Here is a 23,343-nt window from a genome sequence, read left to right as displayed (position 1 = left end):
GTCATGCAATCTTTTTACAAGTTCTATCGCTGCTGTTATAATCTCTTATTGATCGTGGAAAAAATGACATTCGGAATCTGTCTGTTCTACAATCTCTCTCTCTTATTTTATTTATATGATCTGATCTTCCGTAGTATGTTGGCGTCCGTAAGATATGGTTAACTTCGTCAGAAAAGACACTGCTCTTGAATTTATCAAAAAGGTTTAGTCTATTTTTCAATCTACGGTCCGACAGAGATTCCCATCCGAGTTTATCTAAGAGGTCAGTTACACTAACAAGACTATCGTAACGACCTTTCACATACCATCTTCTTTGCACGCGTTCTAACTCTGTTATTAAGCCATTTTCATGAGGGTCCCAAACACTGGCAGCGTATTCCAAATGTGGTCTAACGAGGGAAAAGTAGCTAATTTCTCTCACTTTGTCGTCGCACTTTCCTAATATTCTTTTAACAAAACCCGTTTTACGATCAGCTTGACCGGTTATTTCTCGAATATGTTTATTCCACGATAGATCATTATTGAGTCTAACCCCTAGATATTTCACGGATTCAACTGCCTTTATCTGAGTGCCCCGAATCATATAGTTACGCAGTAGGGAGTTATTCTTCTTCCAGAAATTCATTACGACGCATTTTTCCAAATTTAATTCTAACTGCCAAGCATCGCACCGAGCTTGGATAGCAGCAAGGTCATTCGTTAGTTCATCTATATCTTTGCTGGAACGGATTTCTCTGTAAACTACAGCGTCGTCTGCAAATAATCGTAACTTACTGTGTACTACTTCGCCAATGTCGTTTATATAAAGAAGGAATTGGAGTGGGCCTATGACACTACCCTGAGGAACGCCAGAAGTGACTCTAACCTCATTGGAGACTGCACCGTCTAATACTACTCTTTGGACGCGGTCGCTCAAAAATTCTCTAATCCAGGAAATGACATCTTCGTCTAGACCATAAGATTTCAGTTTTAATATTAACTTTCCGTGGGGTACTTTATCAAATGCCTTTTTGAAATCAAGAAAAATCGCGTCTACTGGAATGTTGTCTTCCCCGGAGACTAAAATATCGTGGGCGAAAAGCGCTAACTGAGTTTCCTGAATCCATGTTGAGTTGCCATTAATAAGTTTTGCGCCTCTAGGTGTTTCATTACCGAGCTGACTACGATGTGTTGAAGGACCTTGCATGAGATGGACGTTAAAGATATCGACCTGTAATTAGATGGCTGTTCCTTGTCTCCACTTTTAAATATTGGTGTTACATTAGCGATTTTCCAGTCATTAGGTACTTCGTGTTGCTTGATGGATTTACTGAATATTAACTGCAAGTAGAGGGCAATTTCTGAGGCTAGTTCTCTATATACGCGAGAAGGTATTTCGTCTGGACCAGGTGATTTATTTGGACTGACCGATTTCAATATATTTTCTATTCCGAGCGCACTAATGTATGTTATAATATAACCATCTTATGTATACAGGGATAGTCATCGGTCTCGGGTGAGTTCTCGGAAGGCTCGGTGAACACGCTCTTGAAGTAGGAATTTAATAAATTGGCTTTATCGTAACTGCTTGTCAACACATCTCCATAGTCGTTTCTCAGCGAACATACGGTAGATCGTTTACCTTGAACTTCCCTAACATATGACCGAAATCCTTTTGGGTTATCCTGTCACTGCTCTACTAGTGTCTTTCTTTTAAAATTCGTGAATGCATTCCTGAATGCTTCCTTCGTGGCGGCTTTAGTCATCCTATATCTTTTAATTATTAGCTCGCGTTCATTAGCGGATAAATCCGAGTTGACTTTTTTCATTTTAGCATGACACGCTCTCTGTCTCCTGAATGATTTTCTCACTTCCGCGTCGTACCATCTGGTTCGCTGCCTTCTTTTACTGTTTTACTAGGGATGTAGCTATTTATTCCCGAAGTTACGAGTGAAAGAAAGGCTTTCCAAGTATTCTCTACATTTAACTTTAATACTGATTCATGAAACTCGTGGGAAGCATTTTTCAGATGACTCTTAAACCCATCAAAATCAGCTCTTTTAAAAATGAAAACTTTACGCTCTTTTTTAAATTTTACAGCGGTATTTAGAGAAAACTTTGCCGTTACTACCCTATGGTCACTTATTCCTTCGACAGTGCCAACGTTTATTACCTGGTGTGGTATATTTGTCGCTAATAAATCAAGAATACTGTCTCCTCTGTTTGGTGCCGATGCTATTTGAAACAATGAATTAGATGTAAAAGTGTGTAATAAAGCCTCGCAGATCACTTTATCCCTCCCACCAGGAATGTAGCTATAAGTCTCCCAATCTATAGAAGGTACGTTGAAATCTCCACCTACAATCAATTTTTTTTAGGATACGTGGATGCTTCGCTGTTTATTTGATTTTGAAAATACAACATTGACGTTATATCTGAGTTAGGTGGTCTGTAATACGAACATAATAAAATAGTTTTGAATTTTGGACATTTAATTAAACACCACACTGATTCAACGCTGGTCTCAGTTACGGTTATCGCTTGGCTGACGATTGAATTCTTTACAGCTATAAAAACTCCGCCCCCAACTCGATTAATTCTATCTTTCCGATAAACAGTGAACGATTTTGGGAAGATCTCATGGTCTGAATCATCATCTGTTAGCCAACTTTCTGTTCCGAAAATGACGTTACACTTCGTACTATGAATTAAATGGTGGAATTCGGGAATCTTATTTCTTAAACTACGGCAATTAACCACAGCCACGATTAAAACTTCGGAAGTAGTATTATTGCGATTCGGGAATAATTCTGATTTGCTTTTGTCGAATAGACTATTCACAGGCTCTATACCGCTGATAAATGGAAATGCATGAGTTATTGTCTCACTATTAAAATGACTTCAGCCTTGACTGCCTTTGAAAGTATTGCTCGACTGACGCTTCTCGTGCTTTAAAGTAATACCTGTATTATTGTAAATCGGTAATGCTGATTCTGAATCGCTGATTTTTCTTTCTACTACTCTATTCTCGTTTCTGGAAAAATTTTTGTCTGAGAAAAGTTTTGAACTTACCCCTTTATTTTTCAACCCAAAACCAAACCCATTTCTTGCAACTAGGGGGCAACTTCTGAGGCTAGTTCTCTATAAACGCGCGAAGGGATTTTGTCTGCACCAGGTGATTTATTTGGACTGAGCGATTTCAATATACATTCTATTCCGTGCGCACAAATGTTAATTAGCGACATCTTTCGTATGCACAGATTGTAATCTGTCTCGAGTGAGTTCTCAGAGGTCTCTCTGAACACGCTCTTGAAGTAGGAATATAATAATTGGATTTATTGGAACTGTTTGTCAACACATCTCCATTATCGTTTCTCAGCGAACACACGGTAGATCGTTTTCCTTGAACTTCCCTAACAACCAAAATTCTTTTGGGTTATCTCGTAACTGCTCTACTAGTGTTTTTCTTTTAAAATTCGTGAACGCATTCCTTCGTGCCGGCTTTAGATAACCTACATTTTTTAGTTTATTATTAAGTCGAGATCATTAGGGGATAAATCCGTGCTGACTCTTTTCATTTTAGTATGGCATACTCTCTGTCACCTCAATGAATTTCTCCTTTCCGCGTAATACCATCTCGGTTCGCTACCTTCTTTTTTGTTTTACTAGGGATGTAGCTATATATTTCCAAAGTTACGAGCGATATAAAAGCTTTCCAAGTACCCACTACCTTAAACATTACCATTGATTATTGAAACACGGGGAAAGCATTTTTCAGATAACTCTTAAACCAATCAAAATAAGCCTTTTTAAAAATGAAAATTGTAAGTTCCGTTTCAAAATTTCCAATGGTATTTAGAGAAAACTTTGCTATTGCTACCTTATGGTCACTTATTCCCTCAACAGTGCTCACGTTTATTACCTGATGAGGTGTATTTGTCGCTAATAAATTAAGAATACTCTCTCCTCTATTTGGAACGGTTGCTATTTGAAATAATGAATCTGATGTATTAACGACTCTCAGATCACTTTACCCCTTTCTTCAGGAATGAAACCATGCGCTTGTGGTGATCTTGGTGATTGGTCACCCCCTGCCAGACACCCTTGGCTCGCATGGGGTTATGTAGATACAGAAGATTAAATGAAGTAGTGAAGGTCAGCGACAGCTCACACCCTGCCAAACACCTTTGAGGAACCTCGTCACCTGAAACACGTGGACAAGCTAAAAATTGGGGTGGGGGGAGAAAAAGGAGCTTTTCGCGTTCCCCCTCCACTCACAAAATTTCGGCGTTGCCAATTCAGCGGAGGCAATGGGCGTCAATTTGATCACTTTTCGTAAAATCCTTATTTCTCATCGTAGAACCTCGATCAAAAGACGCATTTCATCGCTCAACGGCAATGAGTATGATAGTTGTAATTGTTTACCTCCAAGTACTGGCATTAGTAAAGTAAAAAATGTACTACGAAAGGTCATATCGGCAGCGGTTACCTCATACTGTGACGCCCGTCTCGGGAGGACCCGGATTATCTCTGAGAGCCCGAGAAAGGGTTCGAAAAAGGGTCGCCCTTCCGTCCGGTAGACCTGACCATTTCTTGGCCCCAGAAAAGTACCACTAACCCAATATTCAATACACCTTTGAAAACCCTCTCAAGTTGTAAGATTGTTGAATGGCTAATGAAAACAATCGTAATTTTTAGAAGTAAATGGTTAGAAAAACAGATAAATGGATTAATTTGTTTTTTTTTTAATTCTCCTCTGCCATCGCAAATAGGGTGGTTTCCTATTATTTTTTTATTGCTTTAATCGAAAGATTATTACTCCTGGAGTACGTATTTCACGCTTTTAGATTTTTAAATGACAACATCTATTTTTCGCGATTAAATGAAAAGTGAAAATTTTCAAGCGCGCGAAAACGCGACGCTTAAGTATGAATGCCGGGAAATATCTCTGTACGTCGTATTTCTGGTTCCCCCTCCCGCCCGGTGAGGTGACCTTGAGGCGAGGCTTAGCGCTGATACGTCGCAGGATGCTAGCGGATAGCTGAGTACTTTGCTGGATGGTAGCGCTTGGCTTAAAAAAGGTTTATTAATACCTTATCAAACGAAGAAAACTTTCCGAACTTAGCCAGTTTTAATAGGTGATTATTAAGACATGTTTCCCTGAGCTCTGTGCCTCATGCATGCATTGGTAACCTCAGACGATGTATAACTCCTATCCTCTCGTGTAGAAACTAGGTCCCTGTGACGTCATGCGGAGTGGAATCGCATGCGCGCCAATCTGGCCTTTTTCAAATGAGGATAAAATTTGACCCTTGCCATTCGTCTAAACCGGTATTTCAAAAACCAAATAATTTGTGTATTATGAATACACTAATGGTGGGTAACGAATCGCAATCAATGCCTTTCGTTTTCTTTGATGAAGGAAACTACCCTATTTACGATCAACTTTTCTGTTCCTCAAGAATTCCCAATAATTAGCCAAAGAAGATCACTACACAAATGGAGTGAATAATTTTGAGTACAGGTCAGCTCAATTTTGATCTGGAGGATTCCAAAAAGAGAAATTTTGCAATATTATCTTTTAGATTAGAAGGGAATAAAGTATTTCAAGGTATAACCTATTTTATCTCAATATTCAATACACCTTTGAAAACCCTCTCAAGTTGTAAGATTGTTGAATGGCTGATGAAAACAATTGTAATTTTTAGAAGTAAATGGTTAGAAAAACAGATAAATGGATTAATATTTTGTTTTCTTTTTCTTCAATCCTCCCTTCCGTTGTACATAAACAAAAATTCTCCTCTGCCCTCGCAAATTGCCGTGCACAAGTGGATGGCAAAACACAAAGAATCCGATGTAGGCCGAGTTCCGCGATTCTTTCACCTCTTGAAGCTCTTCCTCTTCGCGATTGAAACGTGTCCTATCGGCACGAATAAAAAAAATGCGTACGAGAAATATTGATACAGGCGCGTGACTCCACGCGCAGTTTGGAAACAAGTGACGAATCGAAGAGAGTAGTGCGAGCCACTTCCAGCGTGACAAATGTAAGCATCGTTGATGCAAGATGGGCGTCGCCTTAATTGATTTGCGAAATTATATAGTCTTCGACACGCAACGTCATCCTCGGAGTCAATACGGGAAAGTTTTGCTCAAAGTGCTGCGTAAATAAACACTCCGGGAGTTGTGTTGTGATGTGAATCGTGTTGCCACATAGAAATCCTATCTGATTCAAATTCTCTACTTAACTCGTAAAATTTTGAAGTAATTTAATTGATAACCATCCCGATAAAATTAATTTTTGCTATCAAAATTGTTTGTTAATAATTTTAGTCGATTAAAAATTTTTCACCAACATAAAAACCATGTATCATGTATAAAATGTAATAAAATTATGCTACATACTTCAAATAACGGTATCATAGCTTAAACCTTTACATTCACCTCTCCTAGCTTTCATTTATCATAACGAAAATCTTTGTTCCTCTATGTATTGCAATTTTGATCGAAAGGTAGTCGCAATTTTAATAGTAATACATAGTTGGAAGTAGCATCATGGTGAAAATTTTAATTCAAGTTGTAAAAAGGTAAATATTTAATAAATGTATCTTATCCCTAATATTTCTTGCAAAATCGAATTCAGAAAATTGAACGACAGTTTCGATCGGCAAAATGGGGTAAATCTGTGTCCTCAAGGACATTTTTTGGGTAGTAGATTTGCAAAAGTTCTATTGGGTCCGCAGATCACGTCTACTTATGAGAAATTCGTTGCGAATGCAATGTTAAACGATTTTTTGTCGTGTAGGCCATCGACTGTATCCTTCTGCATCCATACCAAGCAGTGGGCCGTTTTTAAAATACTGAGGTACCCAAGCGTTAATGTTTCTTTCGATATTTTTTTTTGAGAGGGTCTTGCTGCTTTTATTCGTCTTTTTGTCATCTGCCTGATTATCGCGGTAGATAACTCAAACGCAATCAGATTTTCACAATGGCGTGATTCCTTGTTCTGTGAGTCGTATAGGCCGTGACATAATTCCTAATCCCAACAGCTAATGATGGATAATTGCGTTCACTGTGCACGCACGCATTTTGCATTCAAAATCCCGTCTTGCATATTAAATATTCAAGTAGCAATGGAAATTCACACTACTTATTCATAAGACATTTCAAATTCTTGGATATCATGCATGACTCCTTGACCCAGTGATATATTCATTTCTGAGACCTGTATTTATATTTCGATTGTTGAGAACTTCAGACTTTGACAGACACATTAACCTTATTTTTTCAGAGGCTCATTGTTACGCAAGTTGCAAATAGGATTTAAATGAAATCGAGCATCAGAATGGCAATTTTTTATGTGTATATTTTTTCAGAAGTATTAATATCTTTTTTTGAAGTACCTTAATCTACGTGGGATCTAGGTGCGTACATTAAATTGTTTCCTCCACAGTAATCATGTTGTTTTCTTCATTACTCATTTCGCTACTTTTGATTTGGTTTTATTTGTTTAGTAAAAAATAGGGTCACAATCTACCCATGTTTTAGGTTTGTAAATAAATATAATCTATCCACCAACATTGAAGAGAGCAGAGCATTTAGTTTCCGCAGAACTGACGCGGCCTAGGTATATATTTTAAACACTAAGCTTATTGAATCACTGTACATACGTTGGTAATCTTACTATTTTTTAATGAAATCGATTTTATTTTACAGGAAAAGTATCCCTTTTATAAAAAAAATTTAATTTGGCAAAATAATGAAAAATATAGTTGCTTATTTACCATCATCTATTGCAACATCACGTTTATCAAATAATGTATTTCGATAAAATATTCTCTTCCCGCTAAATCATGTTATGAGAGAAAGCTATACTTTCAACTAGGAAAGGGGATAAGTGAAATTTAGAAGCTATTATGCCTTCTACGGCTGCGGCTGAGCCTTAATAAACGACAATAGGTACTATTTACGATAATTAAGAGAGGTAGGAAGAGGATATGTAAGTTGTAATCGGCGCGCAGTAATCATAGGACAGCGTGCGGTGTTCGACTCTTAAATCTTCAAACCACTCGTGGTTAAATGATTGGGGCTCCCCCACCCGCCGTTACGTGGGAATGCAGTGCGTTTTGTGTCCAATTCAACAGCCAAACGCGTTTCTCTCTCTGTTATTGAAGTGAAAACTCCATTATGGGCGTCAAACTCGTTTGGGATGAAGCAAAATATACGACCTCGCTGTACGCATAGAAACCCCCTCAAAAGTGGACCTATCTTCATGAAATTTTCATAGCATTATAGAGTAGGCTTTTGTCAAAACTTTCCTGTTTCTCAATTATAAAATAGGTACTTGCATTTAAGGAAAATTTGATTTTCATATTTTAGACGCGGTAAAATCAAGTCCAGCGTCTTATAGAATTTTCATACAAAAGTTCTGAAAATTTAGAAAAATATTTGCGCAGTGAAATTCATGTGACAATAAGTACCTCATTTTATTCAATAAATAATGAGAATCGGTATCCAGTATCATTGTCACGTGGTTTAATTTCAGAAAAATTACCACCCCAGAATTTTCACAGAAACATGATCAGAAACGTACCCCGAACAATTGAACCCCCCCACCAGAATTTTTTCTGGGCACGAGGGAAGAAGCAAAAACCTTAAATTATTACACCAATTACGTAAACGGTGATCTTGAATGCACAATTTAAAGTTTCGCATTCGTCGGGCTGTCATGTGAATGCTACTTTATTTCCTTAGCCCCGCACATTTTTTTCGTTTCCCACAATTCCTCGTAGCGAAAGCTGGCGACTGTCATCCCTCCAATCCCACCCGCCCTCCGCCACACATTAGCCGCCACGCTAGACGCCTTTCACTTTTTTCTGTCGACAAGGAGGCCGCCTTTTGTTTTCCCGCCGCGTGCTCCGCATTCTTTCCTTCGCACGCCGCTTCCCTTTTTGTTTTATTATTCCTTAAGTTGGGCAAAAAACATAAAACCCCTATCTTTAAAACTATAAACAATGGCTAATTCAAGCAACAATGACCCTCGTTTTACCTGAAATTAGGTTGGGCCGTAAAAAATGAAGTATAATTACTTCTTGACTCTTAAGTAGGTTCCACCGTGAAGTGTAGGAAACATACTGTTTTCATGGAAATTTCAAAATATACTCCCATTAAAAAAATGTCGTCGGCTTACGATTAAAGACTTGGCTTTCCTTGCAATATCTTCTGGAAATCGCATTTAAAATTAAAACGTTTGTAATTGGATCTCACGAGCGTAGTCACGGGAAAATGCAGAGTACAGCTTTAAAAAAGCCACTATAATTAAAAAGTAACATAAATTTACTAATACCACTACAACCGTGGTAAAAAAAACTCATTCATTGCATGCACGACTTTTTATATTTACTATCAAATGAGTTCTGAAAATGGTACTACATGAAGTTTGAAAAAGTATTCGTTCCAAAATGGAAACGTTGAATTTCCCTCTATCTAATCTAACGGGAGTAAGATATAGTAGAGGTTAGAGCGCTTGGCTACTTAGCCATTGGTCTTTGGTTCAAATCCTAATTGAGGCCTTCGCAACGAATCCTTTGAATCCCCAACAAAAATCCTCGAAGTTCGAGATGTTGGAGAAAAAGGAATCGGGCCCCCATCCAGAATGCGTGTAATACACTGACTCATGTCTGGGGTGAGCTCTTCTCCAACCTATCTGAACCAAACTCCGGGATTAAATCACTAAGTGAGTGAGTGAATGTGCTCTTTTTTTGTTTTTAGCGTCAATCGAACTCATCCGTGAAAGCGAAACTTTTCCAACATTTTTTTAAAATTGTGTGATTTGACGATGATTTCTCCATTTTTATCGGAAACCTATGCCGGTTTCCCCAAAAATGCCACTTATTTTGCCTCCTCGAGATCGGATTATCAATATAATGAACTCTCTGCGTATCCATGGAGAGTATACCATTCTTTCAGATTCTATATTTTCCTAGAGTAATACGAAAGAAATCGTAGCCAACTTATCAATGGCCAAGTTCTAACAACGCGTATCTCAAAAATAGCAACTTTTCAGTAGGGTGAAAAAACGATTAAAATTTTTACTTGTACACGGAAATTAAAAACCAAAAGTTCATAAAACTGAAAGAGAAACAAAGATTTTTTTGCTTGTCTTTTACTTTTTTAATGTTATTACACTTTGTTTAAGATACCTGTGTCAAACCGGCCGAATTTGAGATACGTCTTGTTAAAACTTAGCCATCGTTATGTCTATTCAAACAATTTTTATAAAATCCAAGGTTTCCTTCATTCTTATTCGCAGTTACCCACGAAAATAAGTATTTTTTTGTAAAAAAACAAACTAATTGCCTTTTAGTTTCAGTTCATTTAGTACTTTATACCTAAAAATGTTACTGTACTGTTTTTTCCGTCCATCTAAGACAGGGGCGCGGCTAAGAATTAAGGCTAGGGGAGTTTTGGGCGCAACTAATACTTGGTGGTGTGGGGGTATTTCATACCCGCCAGGGTAAGCGGGAGTTGTACCCTCCTTCAGAAATTTTTTTAGAATAATGGTTCAAATTGGCGAGTTTCACAGCTTTCAGAGGGATATTTGATTAATCCCAAACACTATTCTGTAAGTAATACTAATAGAATTAAGTAAAATGGATTAAACTTAAATATTTCTCTGAGCTCTAGGGGGGGGGGGGGGGGTTATCCCCAAAACCCCCCCTCGCTGAGCCACTGATCTAAGATACTGAAAATAATTTTTAAAGTAGCAATGAGAGTATCTTCTGAAACGTTTTCGCGACGATAGTGTCGAACTGTAATTCAGGAGTCATCTCGGAGCCGAAAGTGGTATTTTTGTGGCAACTCTTTCCTTCGCTCCACTTTTACTGAATCCATTTTACTCTCTTTTAGAGAACACTTCAATTAAATACGGTCTCTTTCGATTTTAAAATCACTTTTTTTTAGAAAACTTCTAAATATCTATGGAGCGTCCTGCTTTCGATTTCCTTCCACCGAATACGTCTCTAGATTTTAGAGACTGTTAGGCGTATGCATTGCCATGCGGACAATTCGAGAATAAAAATTAAGGGCTATTGCATGAAATACCACAATAATATTCATTGTGAAAAAATTATGCAGCCATGTACACCTTATTTTATTTATCCGACACGTTTTGCTATTTTTGGTATATTTAGATTTAGATTATTTATACCAAATATTTTATTCTTAACTTAACTTTTTTATTTCATAATATGGCATTGTCTAGTACATGTGTATAATCAGTTTGTTACAACTTTCTTTAGCTTAGCACGTGACCTGATTATTTTTTTATTACGATAAAAGTAAAGGTAGTTCAAAACATCTTTTGCGCCCCCCCCCCCCCCTCCACTTGAGTTTTTTTCTGTATCCGCCACTGTGGTCTGATGATGACATTCATCGAGGTTCAAGTAGATGGCAAGAACGGAAATGGAAGGCCTCGAATAAATTATATGGAACATGTAAATAAGGATGGGAAAGAGGAGAAGTACGTAGGTGTGAAAAGATTAGCTGATAGGAGAATTCAGTGGAGAGCTGCGTCAAACCAATCTTAGGATTGTTGACCGGTGATGTTGATATGCAGTATGCTGTGTTTAACATTTGCATAAGTCAAAATAATTTTATACTATCGCCTACCAATTTTCTCGTTTGTTCTGATATGTTTTTTTTTTAATTTGAGATACAGGAAAAGATTGAGCAGGGTTTATTCTACTTACCCTGAAATTTTCAATATAATCCGCGAAAAAAAGACACAATTAGGGATGTGCAAGTACTCGAAAATTAAAGTCGAGTCGAGTTGTTGATACTCGCCTCGCTCGAGTAGTATTACAAATGCCGAGTTGAGTCGAGTAGTTTAGATAAATATATTATTTAAATTACCAGAAAATAAACATATTACCAGAAGTTAATTCATTTCAATTGTGCCTATGGAACTGTTTAAGACACATTAATGTTCATTTATCTCCTATTTCTGACACAATTACCATCAACGTTCCTCGTTATATTTTCCCTTTTAGATCAAGCGAAGCATTTAGAATTGAAAATTTATAATGGGATTGGAAAAATGAGAATATGCCGGAGCATGTAATGTTGTATTGCCAGGTCCAGAAATTATCATACTCGACTCGATACTCACGAGTAGTTTTCAACTTGACTCGATACTCGATTCGAGATCAAAAAGAGCTACTCGCACGTCCTTGGACACAAGAGGACTCAGGGGCGCAGCTAGGCATTGAGGCTAGGGGGGGGGGGGGTTTCAGGCGCAACTAATGCTGGGGGGCTTGGGTGTATTGCATACCCGCCAGGGTAAGTGGTAGGTGCGGAGGCCTTCCGCCGGAAAAAAATTAAGATAATGGTTCAAAATGGTGATTTTTACGGTCTTCTGAGGGATATTTTATTAATCCTCACACTATTCTATAAGCAATTTTAATCCAATTAATTAAAATAGATTTAATTTAAAAATTTCTGTGAGCTCTGGGGGGGATTTTATCCCCCAAAACCCCTCCTCGCTGCGCCACTGAGAAGACTGTTCAAGTGGAAACGATTCCATTTAAGCAGTTTGACACATGAATATCATGCATAATAGATAACTCAGTTTGTCAGAAAATATCTTTCTTCTTCGCACTTCACATCGCTTAATTATTTCAAGTCCAGCTAGTGAAAACTAATTCTAACCTGAAATATGGTTGTTTCCGTTACGGAAAAAACAGCTCTATTTCTATAGCGCTGTATTAGAAAATTTCGCTCCGGTGATCAAATTTCGTTCCTACTTTTTTCGAAAACTTTCGGTGAGAGTTTGGCCGGATTGAGTGGAGAGCCGGGTACAGCGGGCGGAACGGCAACGCACCAGCACGAAAAATTAAGGTCTCTCACTCGTCGTCGTCAAAAGAATGTCATTGGAATGTATCCAAACCATCTAAAGGGAAATCATTGATTTCATTACGGCCGCTTTATTTTTCAGATTTCAAAAACATTCACTTAATGAAAGTATGTGTTTAGAGTGTATGAAGAAATTTCTTAAAGTGTGCTGATGATTGACTCCCTAAAAAATTAGATCGATTGTTGACGAGTTCACCATGTGTAAATTCATTATAATAAGAAACAAACTGTTATTTTAATTTTTCGCAGTATTTTTTTCGCTCTGTATGGTAAACAATAGACTCAGGTTTACAAATTTAACGACAGATTTGTTTACAAATTAAGTGTTATAGTGGAACATGCACCCAACGTTTTTCGTTATACATGAAGCAGATAATTTAGAGACATTGTCAGGCTCATAGGATTTTTTTTGTATTCCTTATCCGTTATTCCTTTTTTTATATTCCTTATATCGATAAAAACTTTGTTCTGCAATAAAAATTAGTTTTATTTTGTGTCATTATTATATTTTATTATTATTCGGTGGGATGCGCTGAGGGCAGGTGAGTGATGGGGACGGGATCCGATAAAGGGGAAGCGAAGGGATTGTGCGCTGCTACCATCACTTCCGCAACGTTCGGATCGAAGCTGACGGTGTTCTTTTATAATGCCGCAATCTGATTACTGTACGTTGAAGGTGCTAAGCTACTTTTTCATTCTAAACTCTTATTGCCGTATTGTGTTGCGCTTTCCATCGGCGGATTTAGAGGGGAGCGCGGGGGCACGTGCCCCCCACCCCCTCAGACGCATAAAAAATGGGCAAAATTTTTCATACGGATATCATTACGTTGGTTTTGTTTTGTGAATTAGATAGCCTCAATCATTTTAAGCCTAGAGCTCAATTCATGAAGACATTTTTGCCAGCCATTGTTCATTCGCTAGTCAGCTCTCGAAAAAAGACATTGCCCAAGTGGGAAAGGGGCTCGCAAACTGTCAATATTATACATGTAACAAATTAATATCTTCATATTAATAACTTTCATATAAAAATAAACAGTGCCTATATTTCGAACACTAATTGTTGTGTGTTGTTTTTGATCCCAAATATGAGAAGACCGTTTGCCTATCAGTTCTTGTCCCCCCCCCCCCAGAAAATAAAAATTCCGAATTCACCTTTGACGCTTTCTGCTATGAACTGTTCTAATAAAAACATAGTTCCCATAATTTATGCACAAAACCGGGGCATAGTAGTGAATTTTCGGAAGCCGACGGGACTCCCTCAAAAACAGTCTAAACCAGGACTATCCCGGCCAAACTACGCATGACCTTTTTAATAATAATTTTCATTCCCTCATTTTCTGTTTTTCCTCACAGGCTCCCAGACTGTGTTCCTCTGGATGCTGAATTGGTGGCCAGACTTCCCTACCGAGTTCTACGCTTCCTGCCTAACACCACCAGCACAACACCTGTGGATCACCAATCTGATATCACACCACTTCGGAATGCAGCCTTCCTCTTTGCAATACAGCACGGTGCCCACTACGTCTTTGACGCTTATCCACCAAATGGAGGCGACCGTAGGTCACTGGCAACGTGGGCCGAGGAGGTATTTTCCTCGATGACCCTTGGAGCAACAGTGGGCCTCGTCCTGGATGGCTACTCCCATGCATTCCCAACATCTGTGCCCGGGGCCCCATCACCCAGGGTCCTGAATCCTTATGCTCACTTTGGCAGGCCCGACCTGTGGGCTCAAGGATACGAAGTACGAGGGCCTGGAGTCGACCACCATGTGTATGATGGACAGCATCTCCGATACAGAGTGTGCGAAATACGGAAGCCTTCAGTGGAAATGGTAATGGACTAGTGAAGTTACTTTTCCTAAAATTCAATTAATAGATTTTCATTTCATTTAAACCATTAACTTAATGTGTTGGTTCTGAATCTGGTTCTGTTCCCAGCATTGATTCTTGGTCCCAGTCCTCAATTTTGTCTCTTCTGTCAAATATTTCATAATTATTTCCTATTTTTTTTTGCTTGGGTATCATTGAACTGTTCAAAATAACTCAAGTTATCTCATTAGTGATTGGATTAGTAACATCACCCTATTTAAAGCATTACTCTACAAAAAAGTGTTCTGATTGCTTTTTTGTAATCTTTAATGACACCATTACTTTTTGGATTGAGTTTTCTTTCAGTTCTGATCCCAAAAATTGGTGTAACAAAAGAACCTAAAGTGATCCAGTCCTAAATTTAATATTTAATCATCAGCATTTTTATCATTTCATTTTGTTTTACCAGTTTCAATGCTAAGGTGATTTGACTTTATGTATTTGTTCTATAATCTAGTTCCTGGATGTTTGGGATGGAGGTTCTGCAGATGTGATTGCTCCCCCAGTGACTGTACCTGTGAATGTTTTGGCCCCGCATGGCTCTCGCAACGTCCTCTACACACGAGATGCCCTTTGGGGCTTGGCCCTTCTCCCAGACAGGCGGAAGGCCCCCCAGCAGGACCCAGAAATATCTCCCCATTTGGCGAGATCACTTTGGAACCATGCTCTTCTTGGGGCCTCATCTGATGCTGGAGGGGTCAGATTCACCCTCTTGCCTCAGGCTATGGGCGTAAACTACACAGCTTCGCTTTCACCTGAGAGGTAGGAGCAATGCAAATTCCTTTGAAGACTTTTCTAGTTCTCATCACAAATGAAGACTTTAGTTTTATTTGGGGTGATATATAACATCTTCTCTAAACCATGGATACTTTTTTTAAATCAGTCGATGAACTAGTAACAATTACCAACATTTAATCATTACAAGTAATTCAATCATTTTACTATGTTTCATAACAAAACTGAACATTACAGAGAAGAGAGTATAATAGAATGCCCCATTGTGTGCTACTTTGTTTTTCAAAGGTAAAGAATATTGATTAATAAAATAATTAATTTGTACCAAAAATTCCACCTACGAATCCACCAATTATTGAGAATGCATTAGAAAGGTTGATGTTTTTTGCTTGGGTATCATTGAACTGCTCAAACAACTCAAGTTATCTCATTAGTGATTGGAAATAAACCTACTGCAAATTTCCATTAAACATCTTTTATCTCTTCCCCTCTCAGCATGACACCTTTGGATATCAGCATTACTGATGACAACGATACCATTGCTGCCTCACCTAAGGATCCTGCTGCATACATCGCCACCTTTACCTCACGTGTTCTCCGTTGGCGTTGCCGGTGCACCACCTTACTGCCTTGCCTCTCGCAGATGGCATCAGACTTCCTCGCAACATCCATCCTCACCAATGAGGATGTCGCAATGCTAGATGCTTGGGTCACCGACCTTCGAAGAGTACGCTACCTCCCTCCTCCCGTCCTCCCATGGGCCCCAAGGCCTCCGCCTAGGCCTTCTGGACCCTGCGTTCACCCTCCACACCATCACCACCGGCAGTCACATGATCCACCATTGCCACACCCCACAACGTTGACTTTCCACCCCATCGCATCTGACCTGCTGCCCTCATTGTCATCCTCTGAGAAGTCTGTGACCTCCAACTCTCTGAGGAAGCTCATTGCAAGGTTTCACCGTGATGCAGCCCTATTGGAGTGGTCTGGATCAGAGGAGAGGACAAAGGAAGAACTGAGTCTGGTTGAAGAGACCCTTGCTGAGGACCATATGCTCACCAAAGAAGGGGACGAGGATGCCTCATCAAGAGGAAAGGTCAGGGAAGACAACTTCAGTCGCAAGAATGACTCCCTGGACTTGATGCAGGCTGATGAAGGGGCTGGAGGAGAAGAGGAGAGTATTTTTGATCAAGATGAGGACCCAACAGGTCCACCGGAGGATGTTTCACCATCTCCTGCACCCATCAGGAGCTTCTTAGGGGATGTAGCAGACCATATTTGTCCCGGCTTTGCACCTCTGGTGTCTCCACCTGGTCAGCAACCACAAACACCTTCACCTCTAGGTTTAGAGCACATCCTGCTGGTTGTGTGGTTCCCCCGACCTCCAAGATACGATCTTCTGCCCACCCTTGAACTCATCCGATCGCACCACTTCCCAAATGCTCTCTTCTGTGGTCCCCCTCACAGGGCTCTTCCCTCCATGCTGTCAAGATTCGAGACACGCACCACGCCATCCTTCCTCACCGCAACATCCCGCTCAGATTGCTTGCTGACCGCCCTTGAGATGGGTTACAGGGTGGGTAAGGAGGGTAGCGTCCTATTGGTCGAGGAGTCTGCACTACCAATCCCGTGGATGATCTCGAAAAGGAACAGGTCACTTGTGTGGTTCCACAAGGAAGAGGGACGGAGCAAGAGGGGTACTGACGCCAAGGTTTGGGATGCCCTCCATCAACACCATATTGCCAGGACTGGTCTCTGGAACTTGAAGACTTTCCAGAAGGGCACAGAGGAATCCATTATTATGGCTGCGGAAGGTCTGGCTTCTGCCCTACGCTTTGTGGCAAGGGTCATGGGAATGAGACCAAACCCACACCTTCACCCTCACCATCTCCATCCAATGGAAGACATTGACCATGACGATGCCCCATGGGGAAAGATATCCACAGATGAAGCTAGAGCAGTTTCGAATGTGACTGCAACCAACAGTGCTCCTTCCGTCAATGATACAACTACATCCTCTACCACATCCTCTACCCCTCCCATCAATGAAGCTACAGATGCAATGGAGAACTTGACAGAAGTGGAATTGGAACCAACGGAGCAACCCCAACCTGTAGTTGATTCTGAAGATACTAAGGAGGATGATGGCCATTTGGAGAAAAGTGCAAACGGAGACAGTACTGAGCATGTAGAGAAAGTAGTGGAAGAAGTCACCCATCATCATGATGCTTTTCCTTCTGCTGAGCACGTTGAAACACCATCTGTTGAATATAGTGAGCCAGTTCTGCCAGCTTATGGTAAACTAGAAATTTTAGAATCTGAGAAACCTGATATTGCTTCTGAGATCACTGAGATCAAATCAATCAACAATGATACCATCAGTGATATCATTGTAGAGAGATTCCCATCTGTAGCCTACAATTCTTCACCATCCGTGGGTCAAGTAATGACTTCAGATGACGAAGCTGTTGGTGTTGACTTGGTCCTGAATACACGTCTATCAGTGCCAGAAAACTTGACTGAGGAGGCAAAATCCTTGGGAAAAGAGCTAGAAGAAGCTGTTGCTGATGTGTTAAGTGGTGAGAGTAAGATTTACACAGAGAAACATGTTGATATGCCTGTCACCGAATGGCCACTTAATGAGAATTCCACCTCTCTGCCTTGGGATGATGATGATGTGAGATTTGAATTGCCTTCAAATCTTTCTCAATCCGACTGGGTGGTTAGTGCAGATGCTGAGGCTCCCAAGAACCTTTCCTTATCAGACTGGGTGACTAGCTCGGAAGCAGAAGATATACTTTCCTCCATCACCATGATAGAAAATGCTTCAGAGAACAGCACAAACAACACTGATGTACCAGATGTTAGTGATGGGAGGAAAGACGATGGCGAGGAGGAAATGGTGACTGAGTACATGGTTGATGATCATGTTAACATTACACACTTGCTGAAGTCAGAAGTTAGCAATACCACACTGCAGCAGACCTTTGAATTTAAGTCTGCCGAGTTATATGAAGATGACATTAAAGTGGAAGAGCCACAGCCCACTGTGAATGGGGAGGTCAGCCTGGGTGAGGGGCTCTTATCCTACAAAGATGTTGTTGGAGACAGCCCCCAGTTTATCAGCACCTTGCCATCCGCCAACGGTAACACACGAGGGGTTGAGGAAACAGCGGAGGTTGTGGTTGAGGGAGCGGAGAGGGATCCACGGAGGAGGAAGAGAGAGACAGGATATGCCGAAGGGGGAGAGGAGTCATTGAAGGAAAAGGAGCATCAACCCACGCTGGGACTCAGAGAGCCCCAAGATCAGGAGGACAACAGAGGTGCTCAGCTAGGTGAAATGGATCCGCGTCTGAAACAGTCGCTCGAGGAGATCGAAGAGCTGTTCTCAGAGTTGGCGAGAGAATTTCCAGCAGATGCAGATGCTGTGCTGAAGGAAGAGGGTAATCCTAACATCATGCAGTACTCGTCCGGACACTATGGCCTTGATCACACGGACTTTCGTCACCTCCACTGCGACTATAGAGAAGAGGAACAGGAGGAAATGGAGGAGGGAGATGATGGTGCAGGCGATCCTGGTCAAGATGGAGAGAGTGAATGGTCTAGGCAGAATCACTTTGAGCCATGTGTTGCCTTACGAAGGTTCTTCCTCCGTCTCCACTTCTCCCACCATTCGGCAGCCTCCATGCTCAAATTACTGAGACTGGCAACAACAAGAGGCTCAGCACCCGTGTTTCATCTACCCATGAGGCTTCAGAGGGAGCTTCACCTTTCAGCCTCATTGCTTCTGTCTCAAGGCTTTCCTGAGGAGGCTGTTCTCCCTCTCTTGGTCTATGGGTTGGCTGGTGAGAATGGATGGGTGAATTTGAAGAAAGGCAGGTTTGTGGACGATGGAGTGAATGGGGCATTCCCAACATTAAATACAGAGGCGGATTTCCTTCACCCAACAAACCTCAGGACAGTGGCCGATGAGCCGAGAATGCGTTCAGTGTTCTGCCTCAAGTTCCTTTTGAGGGTTTTGGATGGTTGATGTTGGCTTTCACATAGAGAATAATTTTTGAATGAATGCATTGAGTCGGAAGAGTGAAATTGGAGGCATGATTAAAAAGTTCCTGGGTAGTGTATCCAGAGGTATGCTCATTTCATTCCTAAAGAGTGAGACCGTTGGAAAACTGCAGGTACCTATGTGAAAAGTAGTATTCACGGGCATGAAAATACCATAGGATGAGCTGAATAGTTTTCATTTCCTACCCTGACACGGATGGCCAATAAGAGGTATTTTTGTTGGCAGTATTCATCTGTATCATTCCAAATGTTTTAACATCACACATTTAGTGAAGCTCATATCATCACTAGGAGTAATTTTTTGAGATTGCAGGATACATTACACAACCTTCATTTTTCATCAACTCTGAATGGTCCTAAAACTCTAATGAAATTTCATTGGCCTAGTGATTGTTATTGCTTTTCTCATCAGCTCACAAAATGCACAATTATGATTGAGCATCAATCATATGCCTTTTAAGGCATTTTATAGTGTAAATATCTTCTTTTGATTAGTTGACATTTTAAAGGTTTGTGATTGAATTGATAGTGTTCATCTAAGTTTAGTAATATTTTTGTCGGTGTGATTAATTTTCATATTTTTATTACTTGTTGAGTCAATTTGTAATTATGTCCAGTTCATGAAATCATTCCATCTTTTATGGTGTGATGATTCCATAAAAGATTTGTGATCATCTTGTCCCCTTTATTTGTGACCGAGCACATTGATTTTCATAGTCCTGTATCATAAATCCTTCTACTGCAAAGGAATATAGTACATTTTCCTTAACACAATAAAAACTACAAGCCCACTGTTACAAAATGTATGGAAATATTCATATATGCAGATACTTCTATTTTTTTAAATGAGCATTATAGCCCTAAGGAATATTCCCAATCAGCAGTGGTAACCTTTCCTTATGAGTAAAAATTTAATTAAAGTTAGTATCAAACATACATCTCTCATGCTCACAAAAACAAATTTATGACAGAGGTCTGGTAAATTACCAGCATGCCCTAGCTAGTACGCTATCATGCCGCATTTACATGAATTATATATTTTTATATTCTAAAGGAACAGTGGAATGAAGTAGGTAGGAAAAGAAGATGAAAAATATTTATTGGTTGATCATGTGTCATCCAAGAGTACCCATGGGTAAGATAATTTTTGTTTACTGTAGTCATCTTCACAATCCAATCGGAGCATGATTTGCATTGTCCTTCAACTGCATGATTCCGTGATGCACCATTGAGTCTTCTTTCAAGCTTTGTTGTTTAGTATTACTAGCTTGAATTTTTTTTCAAATCAAATCAAAGAATTTTTTAAACTGATAATTTCATTAAACCTTGAAAAAAATAGAATCTGTTGTCATCAGGATCTTGAGTGGTGCTCTATCTATAGCTCCTCTTTATTTTGTGACACACTCATAGGTACTTTACTTCAGTACTGCAATTATTTCTTGTTTTGGCACCTAAATACCATAAAAAATCATTACCGTTGAAAGTGCGAATTTCTAGAACCCTTTGCAAATATAATTCAAGGAACAATGTCAAACCCTAGTGATTACTTGTATTGCTCATAACGTTGAAAGAATGTTTTTGCTGGATTCAAACCCCCTTGACACCAGATTCTTTTCTTTTAGCAAACTATTCATAATGCTTCATCTACACTCACAATTGGTTTTCGAAGCTGAGTGGCATTAGATGAGTATTTTTTGAAAATATGTTAAACTTCGGCGTTTCAAAGAGACATTTGGCCAGCCATTTGATGCCACTAATCTGCTTGATGTTCTTGAAAATACGGCATTTCATCATACATCTCCATTCTTGGACCATTCAAGGTCTATAGGAGCTCTAAAACTTACATAGTTATTCAAAATTCTATGATAAAATGTTGAAGTACTTTCCCCATTTTATTCTTATCTCCCCAACATTTAGCATATAGATTGTAGTAGTAGCATAAAGGCTTGAATGTACAGATGATATAAGTTGTGCCTTGATTATAACATATATTAATGATATCCCACCTGGCTGTTACATTAGGCACAAAAATATCATTAGTGTAAAATCGTTATGGAAAAAACGAAGGTACTACTTGCCAGGCTCAGCTGACTTATTGTGACCACAATAAGCAATAATGCAAAATGGAAATGACATTTCAACTATGTATTTTTTATATTTGTAACCTTTTATGCAAGGAGCCTTGATATAGTCTGCCAATGCATAAACTGAATATCAATACGGTCAGTGAGCTATTTCATACAGAAGTGTATTGGCAAGATCGAACTTTTTCAGGAGTGAATATCATAATAAAATGTACAGCATTTGATTTTCATCATTTGCTTTGGAAGAAAGTGTATGTATTTGATTTTGTTTTTCATATGAACCTTAAAAAATGGTACAGCAAATAAGTGGACAGTTGTTGCAGAGTGCAAAGATTGAGCTGTTGACATTAAGTACGTCTGTGATATGATATTGTGGATTGTAATTTATAATCAACTCTTTTATTGTAATAATTTAAATATACAAAATATTTTGTAGTAAAGAAACTGTTTAAAATTATTTCCACCCCGAGTCTAAACTTGTGAGCACTAAGATATTGTGATACATAATAATCTTTTAAAATTGATTAGTAATTTTAAAACTCATTGGCAAAGAGATGGCAAACATCAAGATTAGATGCAGGCAGGGGACAGACCCCCCTCTCAGGTCTCCTTTCACACAATCATACAGAGGAGTGTTAACACATTGCGTACAGATGGCGAGAATTCTCGTCATTTTTTTCCCAAACGTTCCGGACGGATGACGAAGATTCTCATTTAGGCACGTCAACCTAAACAATTTTAAAGTGTACAATACGTATTCGTTAGTACGTTTTCAGTTGTTGTTCGCTATTCATAATGAATTGATGCATCTTTACGTTTGATTGGGTAAAGTTATATTCTAAAAATTTGCTTTTTAACCATGTTTAAACCAAAGGCATTACGCCCTAATAGGCACATATTTCCAAATCAGCGTTCCTAGGAATTTAAATTCCATGGTACGCAACGTGTTAATTGCATCATTCACTCAGGACTAAATCTCTGTTCATTAACCCTTTTGCTGCTGCTCATTCTGCAGACACCTACCCGTTGCACATGACGAAAACTCAGAGCTCACGGCTGGGAGAGAAAAAAGCTACATTTGCAGTATCCTGTCACAGTGGGGTAACTATGGGGGGAGATGAGGGGATAGATCCCCCCAAAGCCTCAAAGAAATAAAAAAATTATTTAAAACTATTGTCTAGTTTTGAAATATAATTACTGCATCTGCTTAAAGTTAAAGATCATTTATTTATCATAGCAGGAAGTCATTTGAAACATTGAGACGAGACATTCTTCATATATATTTCCTGACCCCCTCTCCCATTGCATGGGGGGAGGGGAGTCGCTCCCCAGGCCCCAACATCCCCCTCCAAAGCATATTCCTAGTTATGCCACTGGCGGCTGTCATGTGATTGTACCAGGTAGGTTCATAGCAGCGAAAGGGTTAGAAGAATTCAGTACATGGAGAGGCAAATATTATCTATTAGGCTTACTATGTCCTTCATTATGAGCATAATGAAAGCCCTAAGTACTGCTGGATATTTCAAATTTCCCCCACCCATTTTCAAAATTTCCAGTCTTTACCACTCTCCAATAAAATATGTACTTGATCCACCCCAAGCCAAAATGACTGATTTTTAAAATGTCAAAACCAATCATCACCATCATCAAATCACTGGTCAACAATCCTAAGACTAGTTTGAGGCAGCTCTCCACTCAATTCT

At 39.5% G+C, this 23,343-nt stretch overlaps 1 protein-coding gene across 1 annotated transcript in view; it reads left to right on the top strand.

The window, feature by feature from the left end:
• Positions 1–22,084, top strand: part of LOC124167787 — a 151,414-nt gene extending 129,330 nt beyond the window's left edge. The window contains exons 3-5 of the mRNA XM_046545807.1: positions 14,242–14,719; positions 15,214–15,518; positions 15,987–22,084. Coding sequence (XP_046401763.1) covers positions 14,242–14,719; positions 15,214–15,518; positions 15,987–19,521 — 4,318 coding nt within the window. The 3' untranslated portion in view covers positions 19,522–22,084. The remainder of the gene's footprint in view (positions 1–14,241; positions 14,720–15,213; positions 15,519–15,986) is intronic.
• The last annotated feature ends 1,259 nt before the right edge of the window (positions 22,085–23,343 follow it).

The sequence above is a fragment of the Ischnura elegans genome, chromosome 11 (assembly GCF_921293095.1).
Source record: "Ischnura elegans chromosome 11, ioIscEleg1.1, whole genome shotgun sequence".
Taxonomy (NCBI): Eukaryota; Metazoa; Arthropoda; class Insecta; order Odonata; family Coenagrionidae; genus Ischnura; species Ischnura elegans.
This window is presented reverse-complemented; position numbering and strand designations above follow the sequence as displayed.